At 55.4% G+C, this 17,533-nt stretch overlaps 1 protein-coding gene and 1 long non-coding RNA gene across 2 annotated transcripts in view; both read right to left on the bottom strand.

Annotated features, from left to right (window-relative positions):
- LOC112944662 overlaps window positions 1–1,715 on the bottom strand; it is a 2,963-nt gene extending 1,248 nt beyond the window's left edge. Inside the window, exon 1 of the long non-coding RNA XR_003248812.1 lies at window positions 1,289–1,715. This is a non-coding gene — a long non-coding RNA (uncharacterized LOC112944662). The remainder of the gene's footprint in view (window positions 1–1,288) is intronic.
- A 745-nt stretch (window positions 1,716–2,460) lies between these two features.
- LOC112944661 (potassium voltage-gated channel subfamily A member 3-like) lies at window positions 2,461–4,304 on the bottom strand. Its single transcript, XM_026036136.1, has one exon. The coding sequence runs from the start codon at window positions 4,302–4,304 to the stop codon at window positions 2,643–2,645; it is 1,662 nt and encodes a 553-aa protein (XP_025891921.1). The 3' UTR covers window positions 2,461–2,642.
- Window positions 4,305–17,533: the final 13,229 nt, after the last annotated feature.

The following is a 17,533-nucleotide window of genomic DNA, read 5'->3' as shown; positions in this document are numbered from 1 at the left end:
TTCCTGGAGGAAAAACAGTCAGAAGTCAGACAGATATTGCTGGATAGATACTGCTAGATAGATATTCAGGAGCTTGGGCTCCTGAAAAGCCCCAGCTGTATTCCCAGAGGAAACTCTCTGTTCCAGCAGCAGCTGAGGACGGGAACCAGCAGCCGAGATGCCTTGTAAACGGCCCAGCAGCTGGAGCAGAGCCGCGCGCTCGGCTGCTCCCTTCACCATCCCCACAGCTCCAGAGCGGCCGGAATTCCCAGGGACTGGAAATCAGCTCCCACCTGGTGTGAGCCATGGGAAAATGTCCCCCCAGCCCATCAGGGTAGTGATTCCAGGGTCAGGAATCTTGGAACAAGGTGCCCTGCGAGTGCTGCCATCTCTTCATGCAAGTCAAGACCCCGATCCCAGCTGGCAGCCATTCCCAAGGAACCTCCTTCTTGGAAAAAAAGAGGCACACAGGTCTTGTCACKAAAGCCCTAAATCCCAGGAAACCAGGGAAGGCAGCGGCAGCCTCTCTTTAACCCAACCGCACCACCCAGTGCGAGGAGATCAGGGAGCGCATGGAGAAATCCCRTGTGCCGGCTTTCATTTCCCAAGGTACTCAGCTCTGTTCAAATAAACACAGGGAAAAAAGAGAGCAAAAAGGCTTCTGTGCAGCAGACYGGCTTGGAAGCACCGCGTGCTCTCCCAGAGACGCAGATTTTAACGGCTCGGCAGGAAGAGGGCTCCAAACTACACGGTTAAGCCGGTGTCCCCGCTTGAGCTGAAGTCCCTGTCCACGCTCCGCGACTCGGGCTCCTGCTCCCAGCGCTTCGGCCTCCGCTGAGCCCCTCACCCTGCCCCGGGTGCCTGTTTGTCTGTCCATTGGACCCGTTGCCTCCGTGGCCACACGGCCCAGCAGCTGCCACCTGGAAAAATCACATGGATGCACATCCGTGAATCCTCCGGGGTGGGAGAGGGTCTCCTCGGCTGCTAGATCTCAAYGGGCCTTGGAGAAGGATCCTTAGGAAGGATGCAAAGGTGGGAGCTTGGTGGGAAAAGGCCTCCTGGCCTCCTGGAAAAGGCTGCCTGGGCAAAACGCCTGTGCCTCTACCCGATCCAGCTGATCTGCAGCTGGTGGGAACAACRGCAGTGCCACTAAAGCTGTCGGATGCCGTTAGCATCCTGGGAATCCTGGTTTCACAATGGGAAAAGCAAAGAGAGAAGAGGACCTGCAGGGGGTTGTGTAGCTTTAGCCCACCCGGGTGCAGAACTGTGCAAAGCACCATGTCCCCCCCCAAAACACACCCAGTGGTACCTTAGGAGGTGGCAAGCACCCGGTGGGAAGCTCCCCATTCCTGGTAGATGTCCAGAGGTCAGCAGCGCACGAGGAAGGATGGAGTGGGCACCGTCTCCCCTGCCCGGTGTGGGATTTGGGACACGTGGCGCTCCTGCTCTTTACAGAGTTGCAGTTTTCCAGCTGCTTTCCAGAGGCTGGCGGCGCTGGTGGCAATTCCCGGTTGGGCGCCGGCACGTGCTCCTTTGGGCGAATGCAGGCTGGGATGCCGTGAGCCCAGCATGTGGAGCGCAGGGATTTGGTGCTGCGGGAGCCGGCGCCTGGAGCGCCCTCGCGCCAGCGACTGGAGCGGTGGAGCCCATCCGGCGGGAACGGGAAATGTCTGCAAGGGCTGACGACGGTGGGGATGGGAAGCGGGATGCCATGACAACCTGGCGGATGGAGGGAGAGGGGGGTTTCCCGGGAAACYGGCGTCGCCAAGGCAACTGCATCCCTCCGGTCCCCATCAGCCTCTCGTGCTGCGAGGCGCTGTCGGCTGCTCTGGGCAGGATGCTCTGAGCTCCGCGCACGGAGCACTCGCCAGCACCGCGCAGCCACCCCGGCTATCGCCTCCTGCGGCCCCGCGCCTGCCAGCCGTTCCCCTTCGGATGCAACAACTCTCCGGGGCTGCAGGGGGAGGGAATTGAGGATAGGAAACGAGGATYTGGGGGGTTAATTTTGCTCTTTGAACCAGACCCGATTACCCTCGGTCTCCGGGCAGATGGCAATTTCCTACACGCTGCTGGGTTGCTTCCCTGACAGCGCAGCGCTACGCGGTGCTCCCACCGCTGCGGCGGCGCCAGAGCCTCCGTGCAAAGTTACCGGGGGGGCTCCTCCTCGGGCCCCCCGGCAGCGCCGCCGCGACGCGCTTCGCTCGCCTCCCCGCCCCGCACGCGCCTGCTCCTCCAACAAGTGAGCTTAGGGAAAGAGCCACACGCTGCCGGCACGGAGAGGACAGGGCGGGAGGCAGGGGAAGGGAAGCAGAAGCAAAGCAAGATGTCCCCAAGCCCAAGGAAAGCCAAGGTGCGGAGCAAACGCCTGGTTCCAACGCGCAGCAGGTTTTTGCCGTCAGCTTACTTGCTTTTCCCCTTTACTCATCCTCTTCCCAAGCTTTTTAAATCCGTTTTTTTTTTTTTTTTTTTTTAAGAAAGGAACAATCTAAAAAAAATAATAAAAATAAAAATCGACGTATAAAACCAAGGGCACACACAGACCGACGATGGTGCATGGTCCACACAACACTGAGAACACAGTCACTTTGCATCAGTATTCGTTGTTGTTGTTGTGGTCGTGGGTTTGCAGCCTCAGGCGTTTGCTCTGGTGYTTTGTTCTGCTCTTAAACATCCGTAAAGATCTTTTTGATGTTCGCRCAGTTGGGATTGTTTGTGGCCGTGCAGTTGGCCGTCTTCAAGGCAGCCTGCTTGAATGCACTGTGGTTGATGCCCCCTTCCTCCATGACCAGGTACTCCGACTTGCTCAGCGTGGAGTTGCTCCGGGCCTTCCTCATCTCCTCGCTGGACGAGAGGTGCTGGCAACTGCCAACGTGCATGTACTGGGCTTGCTCCTCGCCCTCGGTCTCGCGGTGGTAGAAGTAGTTGAAGTTGGACACGATGACGGGCACGGGCAGAGCGATGGTGAGCACGCCCGCGATGGCGCAGAGCGAGCCCACGATCTTGCCGCCAATGGTGATGGGGTGCATGTCCCCGTAGCCCACTGTAGTCATGGTCACCACGGCCCACCAGAAGGCATCGGGGATGCTGCTGAAGCCCGAGCTGGGGTCATCAGCTTCGGCAAAGTAGACGGCACTGGAGAAGAGGATGACGCCGATGAAGAGGAAGAAGATGAGCAGGCCCAGCTCCCGCATGCTGGCCTTGAGGGTCTGCCCCAGGATCTGCAGCCCCTTGGAGTGCCGCGAGAGCTTGAAGATGCGGAAGACCCGCACCAGGCGGATCACGCGGAGGATGGCTAAGGACATGGCTTGCTGGCCATTCCCTTGCCTCTCAGCCAGCTCAGTTCCCAGTGTGATGAAGTAGGGGATGATGGCCACAATGTCAATGATGTTCATGATGTTCTTGGAGAAGGTGGCCTTGCTGGGGCAAGTGAAGAAGCGCACAAGCAGCTCAAAAGAAAACCAAATGATGCACAAAGTCTCTACCACGAAGAATGGGTCGGTGAAGGACGACACCATGGAAGCAGACGTGGAGGAGGAATTGGTGAGGACATTGGTTGGAAAAGGGCCACCATCTGTCCCAAAGTTTCCTGCAGTTCCCTCAAAGTCATGGTCATCCCTGAACTCAGGCAAYGTCTCCAGACAGAAGATGACAATAGAGATGAGGATGACCAGGACGGAAACGATGGCAATGCCTCGGGCTGGCCCAGAGCTCTCTGGGTACTCRAAGAGGAGCCACACTTGCCGCTGAAACTCCTTATCAGGGAGTGGCCTCTGCTCCTCCCGAATGAAGCCCTCGTCCTCTCGAAACTTCTCCATGGCCTCCTCCCCAAGCTGGTAGAAGCGGATCTCCTCGGAGAAGATGTCAATGGGGACGTTGACGGGCCGCCGGATGCGCCCGCCGGACTGGTAATAGTAGAGGATGGCGTCGAAGCTGGGCCGGTTGCGGTCGAAGAAGTACTCGTTGCGGAGCGGGTCGAAGTAGCGGCCGCGCTTGCGCGGGTCTCCGAGCAGCGTCTCGGGGAACTGCGCCAGCGTCTGCAGCTGCGTCTCGAAGCGCAAGCCCGAGATGTTGATGACCACCCGCTCGCAGCACTCGCGCTCGCCGCGCTCGGCGGGCAGCGCCGGCGGGCGATGCCGCGGCTCGTCGGGCGACGCGTCACCCCCGGCCGCCACGGGCATGCTGCCTTCCTCCCTCTCCTCCTCCTCCTCCGCCGCCTGGTCGCCGCGGCGCCGGGCGCGGGGGCTGCTGCTGCCGCCGCTGCCCCGCGCCGGGCGGCCCGCGGCGGAGGCGCCCGGCGAGCGGAGCAGGCTCAGGCGCTCGTCCATAAAGACGGGAGGAAGCGGAGGGAGAGGAGGCGGCTCTTCCTCCTCCTCCTCCTCCTCCCGCAGCCGCCCGCGGGGAAGCAGCCGCCGCCGCCCGCCCGGGCTCCCCCCGCCGCCGCTCTGAGCAGCGGAGGCTCCGCTCAAAAAATCCGCCCCCAGCCCAGGCACCGCCTCGGTCGGCGGAGCCGCCCCCGGCCGGGCCGCCCCGGCCCCCCCGGGCTCCTCCTCAGAGCTGCCCTGGCCCCCCGCCTCGATCCCCCCACCTCGAGCTCCCCTCCCGCCCCAGACCCAGCAGGCAGCGCATTACGGGGGTTTCCAATCAGCATTTCAGCTGCAGGCTCAGGGATTTGTTTTGCTCTGTTTTTTATTTTATTTTATTTTATTTTATTTTATTTTATTTTATTTTATTTTATTTTATTTCATTTCATTTCATTTCATTTCATTGCCTAGGGCAGGGATGGAGGAGGAGCAGGTGCATCCCCACGGTGCTGACCCCATAGGCACAGAAGTTGAGCCAGACCCTGGGCGAAGGGCTGAGCTGAGCTCGGCCTCTCCACAGCTGCTACCTGTGGCTTCTAATTCCCCCTCACACACACAGACCGATTTGGTCTCACGGATTTGGTCTCATGCAAAAAGTTGCGTTTGGATGCGATGGGATTATTTTTACGGAAAAARTCTCCCCCACGGCAAGTGGTGTCTCTTGGCTCAGAGATATCTGCCCCAAGAGCTCTCCCAAACCCATCTTGGGCTCTCTCGAAACCCATTAATCTCACAGGCCAAATGGAGTTCCTGCAATTTAGGGCATTCCTGGATTGGGAATAAAGTCCAGCCACGAGGCTTGGGGAAGTTGGAAGCTCTTTTCCACCGTCTGTGCTGGAGGTTGGAAGCACTCTGGCGCATCTGAGTCCCGCTTGGTTTTTTTACCACAGATATTTTTAACTGGCCCAGCCTCCAGAAGGTAGGGAGGGAAACAGCTGAAAAGATCAAACTTATTTATCCTCAGAATTAGCAACAAGCTGCACAAAACACACAAAGCCGGAGAAGGAGCCAAGCACTAAACGCTTCYGTGAGAGCTGGCTCCGCAGTGGGAATGCCAGGGCGGCACGAGGGAGCCGGTTGGCAAGGTGGGCATCCTATAGGCACCGAGCTCTTGTTCCCGTGATTGCATCCCAGCTTCAGAAAGCATTCCCAGTGCTTTCTCCAGACAGCAGGGCCAGCAAGAAAATGTCCTGCCCTTTCCCACAGCAGCAGGAAAACTGCAGCCGTTTGAAGGTGGTCTCCTGCGATGGTGCTGGGGACACCTTGCTGCAGTGACCATCCCTGGTTGTCCTCTCCATCCTTGGCTCTAAACCCCATCCACTGAGTCCCATTTCATGCAAAGAAGCACCCCATCCGCTTGCCTCATCCCTTCTGCAGGAATTAATCTCTGGGAGTGCTCCCAAGGAAAGCAAGCTGCTTCCTTCCAGCCCGGAGCATCTCCAGAGCAGGACAGGGCAGGAAGCGCAGCCCAGGCTCGCTGTTAACTCTTGCACTTCCCCCTTCCTTTTCGCCCAGCTCTTCTTTTCTGCCTGCCAGGAATTCCGCCAATGTATCACTGTCATCTGGCACAAGGCTGCCTTTACACCAGGAATATTCACTGGGGGCACCAATGCTGGCAGGGACAAGAGAAAACTTCCATAATCACAGCAGTTTATTCCAGATATTTTCCAGGGGAAATCACAGGAGCAGGATTAAACCCTTTCTCACACTGATGACATCCCAAACACACATGAATCCCAGCAAAATATCCCTTTCCAAGGAGCCCTCTGGGCTTGCTGAACTCCCACCCAGACCTGCAGCACCCTTGGGTGAGGAAACTCCCCATCTCCATCTGGGAGCACCACCCCACGGATGGTGGGGGTGGGAATGTCTCCTCTCTCGCCCTTGAATGAGCAGCTGCTTCCATTGATAAATCTGGGACAAATCATCTGTTCTTTATCTGCCAGGCTCRGAAACCCCTCGGCACTAAGGCAGCAGCAGGAATATCTTAATGCACTGGAAATGCATCGTGCTCAGGGACTCCATCGGCTTCAGGAGAGCCAACCTGCCTAAATCCCGGCTGTCTCTTTGGGAGCCCAGGGGTTACAGCTCAGGACAGAGTTAGACCTATTTTAATGCCTTAAAAAAATGTGATTAGCGGGTGGGATTAAGCTGGCCAAACATCGTTAATGCAAATTTTGCCCTAATGGGGATCGTGTTGGCGGAGCGCTGCAAGGACAGCAAAGCGATATCCCGCGTGGCGGCAGCTCAACGTTATTTTGCCATTAAGGGATAAGATTGCATCGGCAGAGCAGTTTTAACCGCAGATCCGCCTTTTCATTACCCGCGGCAAAAGCATCCGCGCGATTAATGTGATGGGGAGCCCCTGGGGCTGGGAAGGGCTTCTTGGAGCATCCCYATTCCCTCCAGAGCAGCGGAACTGCGTCCCTGTCCTCTCGTTCTCATTAAGCCAGTCAGTCAATGGTTTTTGCAGTTCTTTGAGACCAAAGCACCTGTGCTGAGGGCTAAATTGACACCCAAGCCAGGCGTTATTTTCCACAGGGACCAGGGCTTAGGGACACACAGCAGTTTGGAAACCCACGGTTGTGTTTTGCTGCAGCATCTGCATCCCGGGAAGCATGCAGAGCTAGTGCTCAGCACCCACATAGCTGCTCGCTCAGCTGGGACACCCGAACTGATGGATGCTCACACAGGAGCACATTGYTTTTCCAGGACACCAGTTGGCGCCCGGGATTTGTGCATTAGGAAAACCAGGTCCTGGCCCAGCTTGGGGACAGCAGCAAGAGGCAGGCGCGCCGCCACCTGCGCCAGTAACCCCAGCAACAGCTCGGCTGGCGGGGAGGATGCTGACTCACCGCCTGCTTCTCTTTCACAGCTCACCCTTAATAAAGAGCTCCGCCGGAAGAGCCTGGCCATCCTTTCCCTCTGTCCTCCCTTCCCCCTCTAAAAAAAAAAGAAATTAAATAAAGCAACTCAATTAGAAACCAAATGCATGGRAAAAAAATCAAGAAGCAGTGACTGTTAATGAAACTTTAATTCCCCAAACGGGCTCGTTTTGGTTCAAAAGGCAATGCTCGCCGTTAATCCGCTAAAGTCTTTGCAAACAGAAATAACCTCAACCCCCCTACCCCGCCCTGAAACGCCAGGTTTTGCTGCAAATATAAATCACTGAATTATTAACAGCCCGGAGATAGCGAGAAAGGGATGGGGAAACTTGAGAAAACCTTTTTGGAAGCGGAGTTCTCCCTGCAAAGGATTGAGAGTCTCTTTGCTTTGACCTTATTCTTTTCGTCTGTCTCCCGCTTTCCTTTTGAATGCAAATCCTGCTCCACAAGCAAATCCTGCTCCGCAGTTGCTGCTTTCCCCCCTTTCTTCTCTTGGGAAGCACAAGATGCGGTGGAGAGGAGGCACCAGAAAACAGACTTGATGCTGTCAACATGTCTCGGGTTGGAGTTCCTCTCCCGCTGTCCCCAGCTCTGGGCCACTGGCGAGGACAGGTCTTGGTCTTTTGCTTGAACGTGGCGTTTTCGCCCACATGATGATCAGAGACAATGCGGGATGCAACTCTCCTCCCAAATCTCATGAGCGGTTGGGGTGTGCGATGGTTCCGGAGGGTGAGACRTGGCTCACGCCTCCGATGAGCACGGGAGTGATGGAGCCCATTGGAGATGGATCAGCCCGAAGTCCTGGCCTTGCTCAACCATTCTCAAGGTTCAACCACCTCACTGCATCTTCCATCCTCTTCAYCACTACGACGACCCCAGCAAGATCACACATCTCCCCCAGAGCAGGACCCTGAAGGCGATGGAGCCTGGCATATGTGGRCATCATGATCCTGACAATGGAAGACCCTACATATGCTATACGCTTCCTGTCCCTACAGCAAGTCACAKCTGTCACCCTTCCTTGGTGAAACAGGCCAAAGATCATGTTAGACATCAAAGAGATCTTTAACATGACACCTACCTCAACCCAAAGTTTCCTCTATGTTTTTCTCAGTCTTTATCCCATGGCTGAGTTTGTTGAGCTGCATCCTATAGCTGCTCCCCAAAAGAGTCYTATCTTCCTACCATCCACTGGGGAAGATACCCTTCCTGCTGTGAATTTTAGGATCCCGGCTCAAAATCCCAGAAACGGAGTCTGAAGAGGCGGTGGGACAGGGAGCAGCATTTCCCTGCCAAGTCCTTCAGCCCTTGAGGCTACGAATAGCGCTTCAGAAAGGCAGCCTAGCCCAGCTCTGTATTAATTCTTTTATTAATTCTTTGGTGATGAATGAAAGATGCAATTTCACTTGGGGAGGAAACTTTATCTCTGCAAAGCAGTGAGGGAGAGACAGCACCGGGTCAACAACCGGATCAACCCTTATGGAACTCTGAGGTCACCCAGTGGAGTTTGGTWCTCACCCTGCTTTAGCACCCACAAGGTCCAGGACAAACGCAGCTCAACTTTACATCTGCCACCCTTGATTTGGTTTGATACCAGAGCTTGGAATTGTCTCCCAAGCATTTGGCAGGGGTAAGCGCCTCCGTGCGCCACCCAAGCCCAGCAAGCTCAGCAGTAGCCAACCCCTTCCTGCTTCTTTCATTAATCCCTGCTGTCTCCATTTTGCCTAATAATCTCTGTTTTGCTCTATTTATCCTGCCCTGCTGACCCTCAGCTGTAAGAGCTCTCCCGCATGCCCCGCCTGGGTAAGCTAGGCAGCTTGCCTGGGATTTCTGGGATTTCTCYGGTCCTGTGGGCACACGCCTGGCATCAGCAGCGCCTTAAAAACCTGCCTTGGGGCTCACAATTTCACCTGCTTCCATATTTTTTGTTTTCAAAACCSCACATTGGGATAGATCCTGCCCCAGGAGCCCCACACAGAGCCCAGCACAAGCAGCTGAGGATCCCAGCAGTGGCGTTTCTGACATTTCCATTCCGCCTGAGCCGCAGCACTGAGGCTCCCTGGCTCAGGCTGAGMTGCCCATGAAGACACAGGGAGAAAAGGGAAATCAAAGGAAATAAAAACTCTCTATAATAAGTGCCATTAATACAATAAGACTCCCCAGAGAGCAGGAAAGGAYGGAAAACTGGGTGCGACCCTCGCTGCAGCGGCAATAACAGGGCAATACGAGGGCTTTATTTCCCTCTTTCCAAGCACAGCTGCAATTGGAAGGATGCTCTTGCCTGAGAGCAATGCCATGGGATGCTGATACGATCTCTCATTGGTGGTCCTGCCACCAGGGCGAGGCCAAGGGCATGACAGCAGGCGGGGGATGCACCAGCATGCCTCTATTTTAAGGTGAAACCATCAGAGAGTTGTTTTTTTTTCCGTATTTCCAGACCTGTTTCCGGGTGTGAATGGGGTGTGAAGGAGACGGCGGAGGCAGCTGTCCCGCTAAACTGTAGCCCAAGCTCCCAAGCTGCAATGTGCACACATTTGCAAGCCGAATTATTGCACATGCATGGAAACGATTAAAAAARAAAAAAAAAAAAAAAAAAGACCTTCCATGCTGGTGCTGGGTACTGAAAAGAGCTTGCAAAGATGGAGTTTATGGAGGCTGGGGAGCAAAAGCAGTGGCTGGCGGCACAGACTTTGGCCACTCTGTTTGCTCCTTCCCCCGCGCTGCCAATGTCCACAGCAGGATGGGGAAAGGTGTGTGCCAGGCATGAGAAGGCTCCTTGTGCCTCTCTCCTCTGCAGGAATTTGGGGTGGGTTATTAGGCGAGGAGCGAAAACAAGCCGACAATCAACSCCCAGTGCTGCAGCGGGTGCCCAGGGTGCTGCAGGAGGCTGTTAGAAGCCCTGGCAAGGGTGACTTCAGCGCCAGTCGGCCCCACTAAGGGTGGCCACGTTTATTTTTGCTCTTGGATCTCCTATAAAAAGCTGGAAGTTGCTGCTCAAGGGAGAAAAGGAAGGATGCTCATCTGGGAGCCCAGGTTGGGACTTCTGCTCTTTTGCTTAGCAAAATAAGGGCTTGTAAATAATCCTGAAAAAAAAAAAAAAAGGTTTTAAAAAGTGTTAAAAAATAACCAAAAGGTGCTTTTCTGTTTGTCTTTTCTTTCGTGGGGAGACCTGCAAAGTCTTCTGTGCCCCTCAGGTAATGGAGAAGCGAGCACTGCATGCCAYCCAGCCTCTGATAACTAAATAAAACTACATTTATGGTAAATGCAACTGGTAAACGCAGTTTTATTGCATCATGTTTATATTCCAGAGCCAACAGAGATGGAAAAGAGGGCAAGGAACTGGACAGGAGCGGGTGAGGGGAAATGCTACAATCCAGTGGGTGAGTGAAAAGGGAGTTTGAAGGGAGTGTTCACAGAATCACACAGAATCCCAGAACGGTTGAGGTTGGAAGGGACCTCTAGGGATCATCTAGTCCAGCCCCCCTGCTCAAACAGGGACACCCAGAGCMCGGGGCACCCGATTGCATCCAGGCGGGTTGGGAAGATCTCCAGAGAAGGAGTCTCCTCAGCCTCCCCGGGCAGCCTGTGCCAGGGCTCGGGCACCCTCACACTGCACAAGTTCTTCCTCACGTGGAGATGGARCTGCCTGGGTTTCAACTTGGACCCACTGCCCCTTGTCCTGTCACTGGCCACCACTGAGAAGAGCTTGGCCCCCTCCTCCCTACATTCATCCCTCAGAGGATGGAGGGAGCTGCATGAAGGCTGCAGACTCTGTCCCTCCACACAAATGAGAATTTAAGGCTCAGTCTGAGTTAAGCAGACCCTTTTCCGTAGCTTCCAGCCAGCAAAAGGGACGGCAAGGGATGTTTGTGTTGCTCTCCGAACAAGGAAAATGCTGCTGGAGCAGTCACAACACCTTGGAGAGGCAGCCCCAGCCTGCGCTTCCCTTCCAGGCTGGCGGCAATGTCTCCTCTTGCATTAATACRACCTGACATGGATTTTTTCCCAGGTACAGCACCTGTCTTCTCCTCTTGCTCCCTACAGTCTTGATGGCAGTGACGGGGATTTGCAAAGGAGGGAGAGCCAAGTGCGGGGTGCTGCCCGGTCCTGGCAAAAGGGGTCAGGCTGCTTCCATCTTCCTTCAGCTCTTTGTGGGGTATTTCTACAGCTCCAAACCACAGCTGGGCTCAAATCCAATATCCACAGACATCTGCCTCAAATGCAGCATCTGCAGACATCAGTGCAAAAGAGAGTGTGGAACGGCCCAGGACTCTGTGGGGACTCCCCTGCCCCAMAGGGCTTGACGCACTCCACAATCCTGCGGGAATCCTGGCCTTGGAGGCTGCATTTGCTCTGGAAGCCCTTGGAGCTCCACGGGCTTTCCCCGCAGGAAGGGAATCCCTGCTCGGTGCCAATTCCCAGCTTGCTACGGGCGGAGCCGGGGAAATCAATCTCTTCCCCCTGCCAGAGCCCCTCGGGGCCGCCCTACGGGAGCATCCAAGGTGATTTCAGTGCCCCACGGGGCCCGCAGCGGCCAAGCCAAGGTTGCCGCTCACCCCATCGGAGGCCACGCGTGAGCGTGGTGGCGCAGGTGACAGCCAGGCTGCAGCGGCAGTGCCCGCGCTCCGAGCACACATTTCCTAGTCCGGGGAAGCCAAGGGAGAGGAGCTCCGGTTCTGGCGCCTTCCCAGGGCTCCAGGAGAGCCATCACCAAGGGAGGGCCACGGAGCTGCTGCGGATGCCGAGCGCTCCGCAGCCGGGGTGGCAGCGTGCTATCTTTAGCAGGGACACATGCTGCCCTCGATTCCTTCTGCTCTATTTCCTACCTCAGTGGCCACGCACGCTGGCACTGGCAGGGGGAGCGTGAGCGAGAGCGAGCACCGAGCAGGTTGGCAGTGGAGCTGCAATACTGTCACATCAAGGACTTTGTCACTGCTGTCATTTCACTGTGATCCAGCAAGGCCAGAGCCACCGTCTCTGCTGTTCCCTTCACCACCCACAGCCAGCTTTGGGACAGGACAACCCCGTGGGATCCCATGCAACAAGTGCACGGGATCGCCCACCCTCCCCATGCTCCAGCATCCAGGCTCGTCAGAGCTGGTCTGGTGGCTTCTGGCCACTTAAATATTCCCAAATGGCCACTGTCTATTCCCAGCTACAGAAAATGGGCCCCATGGAAACGTCTAGGTACAGTTGGTCTGTGCAGGAAAGAGCCGCCCAGGAAATTGCTTGGTCTGTTTGAGGTGGATGCTGCTCAGTGAGGGTCTGCAGGGAGTTTCTCCATCCTGGGTAGCAGGATTTAGACTGCATCGGGCTGAAGACCAGGTTCTGCTGTCCCGGCGATGGACACCTCTTGCCTCTCCTGCAGGGTAGCACTGACAGTGGGATTAATGGGAATGAGCTGAGCCCTCCAGATCACAGTCCTCATGAGACACGGTCCTGTAGTGCCCCAGGCTGCGAAGGCCAAAGGAGCTCCACAAAGGAGCCAAAAGAGCAGAGCAGCTCCGAGCCTGGAGCATCACAGAGCAGGAACAAAGAGTCACCCAGACCGTCCTTGCCCTCCCGCTGCTGTCTCTGAGGCTTCCAACCCCCCTCATCTCTGGGGAGGGGGGTTATAGCCCACCCGAACCACGTGAAGCAGAAAGCGAAGGCTGGGCAAGGAGCTGGAAGCTGCTCTTCTGCGCTGCCAAACCTCATCAGAGCCACTCGGGGCCGTGTCACCTCCGTGCGCGCGGCCGCCGCGCCAGCCTCCCGCGGGGATGCAGCGGCAGGAAATATGCTGCCAGTCGAGGCGAGGAGAAACAGCCCAGAGAGGGATTTTTAACAGCAAGACTGTTCTGTCTCCAAAAAGAAAGCCATAAATAGAAAGACGGGTCATTTACTGTCTTCAGTGAATTTAGGCACAATCGATACCACGCCGGCGTGTGATTTATCAGAGGGGTGACAAGGCTGTCACATGCGATAACCTTGCGTGCTGACAGTGACTCAAGGCAGGAGCGAGGGTGACGAGCGGCAGACGTGAGGGTGATGAGCGAGACGCCCCACGGGCCACTGCAGCTGCGGACGGGACGCCGAGCCCTGGAGCGATGGGAGGACGAGGGCACGGGGCTCCTTGCAAATAGTCATTTCTCCCTTTCAAGGAGAAAACAAGCGGCCTAACAGAGTCCCTAGCCAGGCAAGCGGTTAAAATATCATCAAGGAAGCAAGAAGAACGTGAGTAGGGTCAACCTTCCTCGGGAAGGACGGCCTCCACATTCCTCCCTCTGCTCATGGAGCCAAAGGAGCCAAAGGAGCCACTGCATCCCACGGCCAGCCTGGACAGGGGATTTCAAACTGTGATTTCCACTTGCTGCAGGAATGCTGGAATTCTGGGTGGCCTCACATCCCTGAGCCCCATCTGCGGGCACCTCCAGCATCCATGAGGCTGAGGCCGGGATGAGCGCGAAACCCGGCACTCTGACCCTTTGCACACTGGCAATAAACACGCAGAATTAGAGGGCCACAAAAGGGAACCTTGAGCCCCTGGAGACAATGGAGCTAACGAGTACGGGAGCTGCAGATGCTCCATTCTGCTGAGAGCCCCGGAATGTGCTGGAATTGAGCCGAAACGAAGGATGAAACCGAGGTGCGGGGGAGGCACCGCTCAATATTCATACGAGAGAGCTCGGCTCTCCTTAATGAATAAGAGATGCTCTTCCTCGATTAACATGCATCGCTAGCGATTTCTCTGAAGCCAAGCCCTGCCTGGGGACTCCGTGCTAATGCTTTCTGTCAGCACTCAGGGGCGTGGGGGGCTGCTTCTTTCCCCCCAAGGTGGTACATTCACAATGTGCGCGTGTCCCTGCCAGCTCTAAGGCCATATGGAATATATATTCCCATGGCTTCGGTCGCAGGGAATCGCCTTTGTTGCTGATGGATGTGGCAGGTGGGGACATCACCCTGCCATGTCACACCAGAGTGGATGTATTTGCTCTCTGCTCCCAAAGCTGGTACCCCCTCTAGCACCCCCCCAAATCATCCTTCCTAAGGGGAAACTCCTCAAGTTGTCGCAGATGAAGGGCAGAGGATGAACCCCGTGCAACCAAATCAGGAGCAGCTTCTGGAACTGCAACGCTGGCACCTTCCTCTTCCTCTCTCACCGCCAGTTGCACAGAGGAAGGCTGTAAGGAGAGAGCAGGGAGCAGTGCAGGACCTGGAACAGCTCATGGAAGATTTGGAGATGAGTCCTTGTGTGAACTTCCCCACTTAAGTCCTCAGACCCAGGTTTACACATGGGACAAGAGCCTAATTAGTACTGACAGCTTGAACTACAGCAGTGCCAGGGACTGGAAAAACAAACAAAAAAGCAGTGGCTGCTTCAAAACCTCCTTGTTCAGAAGAACCCGGAGCTCATAGGTCCCCGGTCTCGCCGGAAACCTTTGCTCTGTTTGAGAGCGGGAGCCTGCGACGTTACAGCCGCRGAGCCAAGAGCAAGACTCCTAATTGTGCATTAACAAACATGACTCACCCATTTATTTGCACTGGTATGTTCATGGTTATTTTAAGCTTTGTCGAAAGAATGCCAGCTACTGTATAATAGATGGGATGAAGGATGGCAGTGTTTTTATTTTGCTTTACAACCGAAGCTTTATTTTTAGCACCCTTTAAAAAAACAAACCTTCAGAAGTKAAAGCGCTCTTTAATTTCGTTTAAACACTCCAGCATTGATCTCCTGAAGTCACCGCCTRGGAGCCAGCCCCATCTCCGGGTTACAGCCACCACAATGGGAACCGGTGGCCCAGCTGTCACCAGCCCTGGACGTGGCTTGGAGAATCAGCCCAGCTGCCAGTGCATCCCAGGCAAATCCCACTCCATAGGCAAGTGCTTAAGAGCTAAAGACTCCACTTTGCAGGATGAGTCCAGCTCATTCGCTGCTCCGCACACAGTCCTGCTGCGTTTGCTCGGCGTTTTCCTTGCAGGCCACCTGCATCATGCAGAATGGGCAGCTTCCACCAAAACAGCATCAGTTTTTCAGGGAGACTTTGGAGTTTAAATATCATACGAGCAAGCAGAAGTGATTATCTGCGTCTCCATTCCTCATGCTAAGAGGATTATGGGAAGAATACAGGCACGCTGTAAGAGAAGGCAGGGATGCAATGAGGAAGGGCAACGCCCGCTTGGAATTAGAGTTAGCAAGAGATGTCAGGGACAACAGGAAGGGCTTCTATAAATATAYCAGCAGCAGGAGGAAGATGAGGAAGACGACGATGTTAGTCTGCTGCTCAGTGGGGAGGGTGCCTTGGTGACGGAGGATGCCAAGAAGGCAGAGGTACTGAATGCCTTCTTTGCCTCTGTCTTTCCTGCTAAGGCTAGTCCCCAGGACTTGCACCAGATTTAATCTTAGCATGTTCAAACACGGTAAGGCAGGGAGATGTGGACGTCCCTAGAGGGCATCATCAGAGAAGGACTGCGCAAGASAGCAGGGATTGCACCAAAAGGGCTCACAGAGTTTGGGATGGCCAGGGGCTAAACAGCAGGTGGATCACAGAATGGTTAAGGTTGGAAGGGACCTCTAGAGATCATCCAGTCCAATTCCCCTGCTCAAGCAGGGACACCCAAAGCACAGGGTGGCACCCAGTCGCATCCAGGCAGGTTTGGAAGATCTTGGCCCCTTCCTCCCTACATCCCCCCTTCATGTACTTCTACATATTAATCACATCCCCTCTCAACCTTCTCTTCTCCAGGCTGAACAGGCCCAGGTCTCTCAGTCTTCGCTCATAAAATAGAAGCTCCAGTCCCATCATCACCTTTGTTGTTCTCTGCTGGACCCTCTCGAGAAGCTCCACATCCCTCTTATACTGGGGAGCTCAGAACTGCCCCCAATACTCCAGGTGYGGCCTCACCAGAGCTGAGGAGAGGTCAGGATCACCTCCCTTGACCTGCTGGCAACATCCTCCTGATGAAGGTGAGGATCCCATTGGCCTTCTTGGCCACGAGGGCACTGCTGACTCATGGTTAACTTGGTGTCCACCAGGACTCCCAGGTCCCTCTCYGTGGAGCTGCTCTCCAGCAGGTCGAGCCCTAATCTGTACTGRTGCCTGSGGTTATTCCTCCCCAGKTGCAGGACCCTGCCCTTGTCCTTATTGAACCTCATGAGGTTCCTCTCTGCCCAACTCTCCAGCATGTCCAGATCCCTCTGGATGGCAGCGCAGCCCTCCAGAGTGTCGGCCACTCCACCCAGCTTGGTATCGTCTGCAAACTTGCTCAGGGTGCCCTCAGTGCCCTCGCCCAGGTCATTGATGAATAGGTTGAACAGCACYGGGCCCASTACWGACCCCTGGGGSACTCCTCTGGCCACCGGCCTTCGAGTGGACTCGGCCCCATTTATCACCATCCTCTGAGCTCTGCCAGCCAGCCAGTTCTCTATTCAGCTCAGTCACAACAGCACAGGTTTACACGGGGCTACACACAGTGTTAAGCGTGTTGTAACACAGTTACACAGCTACAACAGCACAGGGTTACACCAGCACAGGCGCCTTCCTGCATGTGCAATGGTTTCAGTTTTGCAAACACTAATTCCTCGCACAGTTTCCTCATTTTCGAGAACCCTCTTGGCCCAACGTTGCTCTCATGTTCTGAATCATCACGGTTTTCCCCAAGCCRCAGCGCAGGCAGAAACCCCCGAGAAGCTCTGGGCCATCGGGCTGGCAGGACCCAATGAAAGCAGCACATCCCAAAGCGCCAGCATCTCCCCACCTCGCCCCCATGGAGTTGTGAGGAGCTATCAAGGAGCTATCCATCAAAGCAGAGGGCAAAAATGCAGGATTAACATAGCTCTTGGTGACCTGTCCTTGAGATAGTCGTGTGACACGCTGTGGCCCCAAGCCCTTCGCGCTCCGGGCAGCCTAGCTCATCACAAATGGGTGCTGCTTCCTTCTGACACGGACACACATCCAAGACCGGGCTCCTTGCCCAGCTCTGTGCCCTGATGCCAATGGAGGAGCAGGGTTTACTTGTGGTGGGCACGTGGCTGCTCCCTCCATTGCAATGATCTTCTAGGCAGTGCATCGGCGTGAAACGCTGCCATCTCTTCCACTTCAGGACATGCTGTGAGCCTCCCACAAACTCAAGTTAACACCTCCACCTCCTTCACAGCTTTTCTTCTCCTTCCCCATTTTTATTTGGAATAAATCACCTTTTGTGGAAGTGCCCAGACCCCTGCACACCCCCCAGGAGCCAGTGGGCTGAGGGCAGGTGATATCAGACAGCAATAGCTGATGCTAAACACACAACCACCTCGACAATGCTGCTCATGGCAGGAATGGTTCT

This window comes from Nothoprocta perdicaria, unplaced genomic scaffold (genome assembly GCF_003342845.1).
Source record: "Nothoprocta perdicaria isolate Ctin4 unplaced genomic scaffold, notPer1 scaffold_170, whole genome shotgun sequence".
Classification (NCBI taxonomy): Eukaryota; Metazoa; Chordata; class Aves; order Tinamiformes; family Tinamidae; genus Nothoprocta; species Nothoprocta perdicaria.
This window is presented reverse-complemented; position numbering and strand designations above follow the sequence as displayed.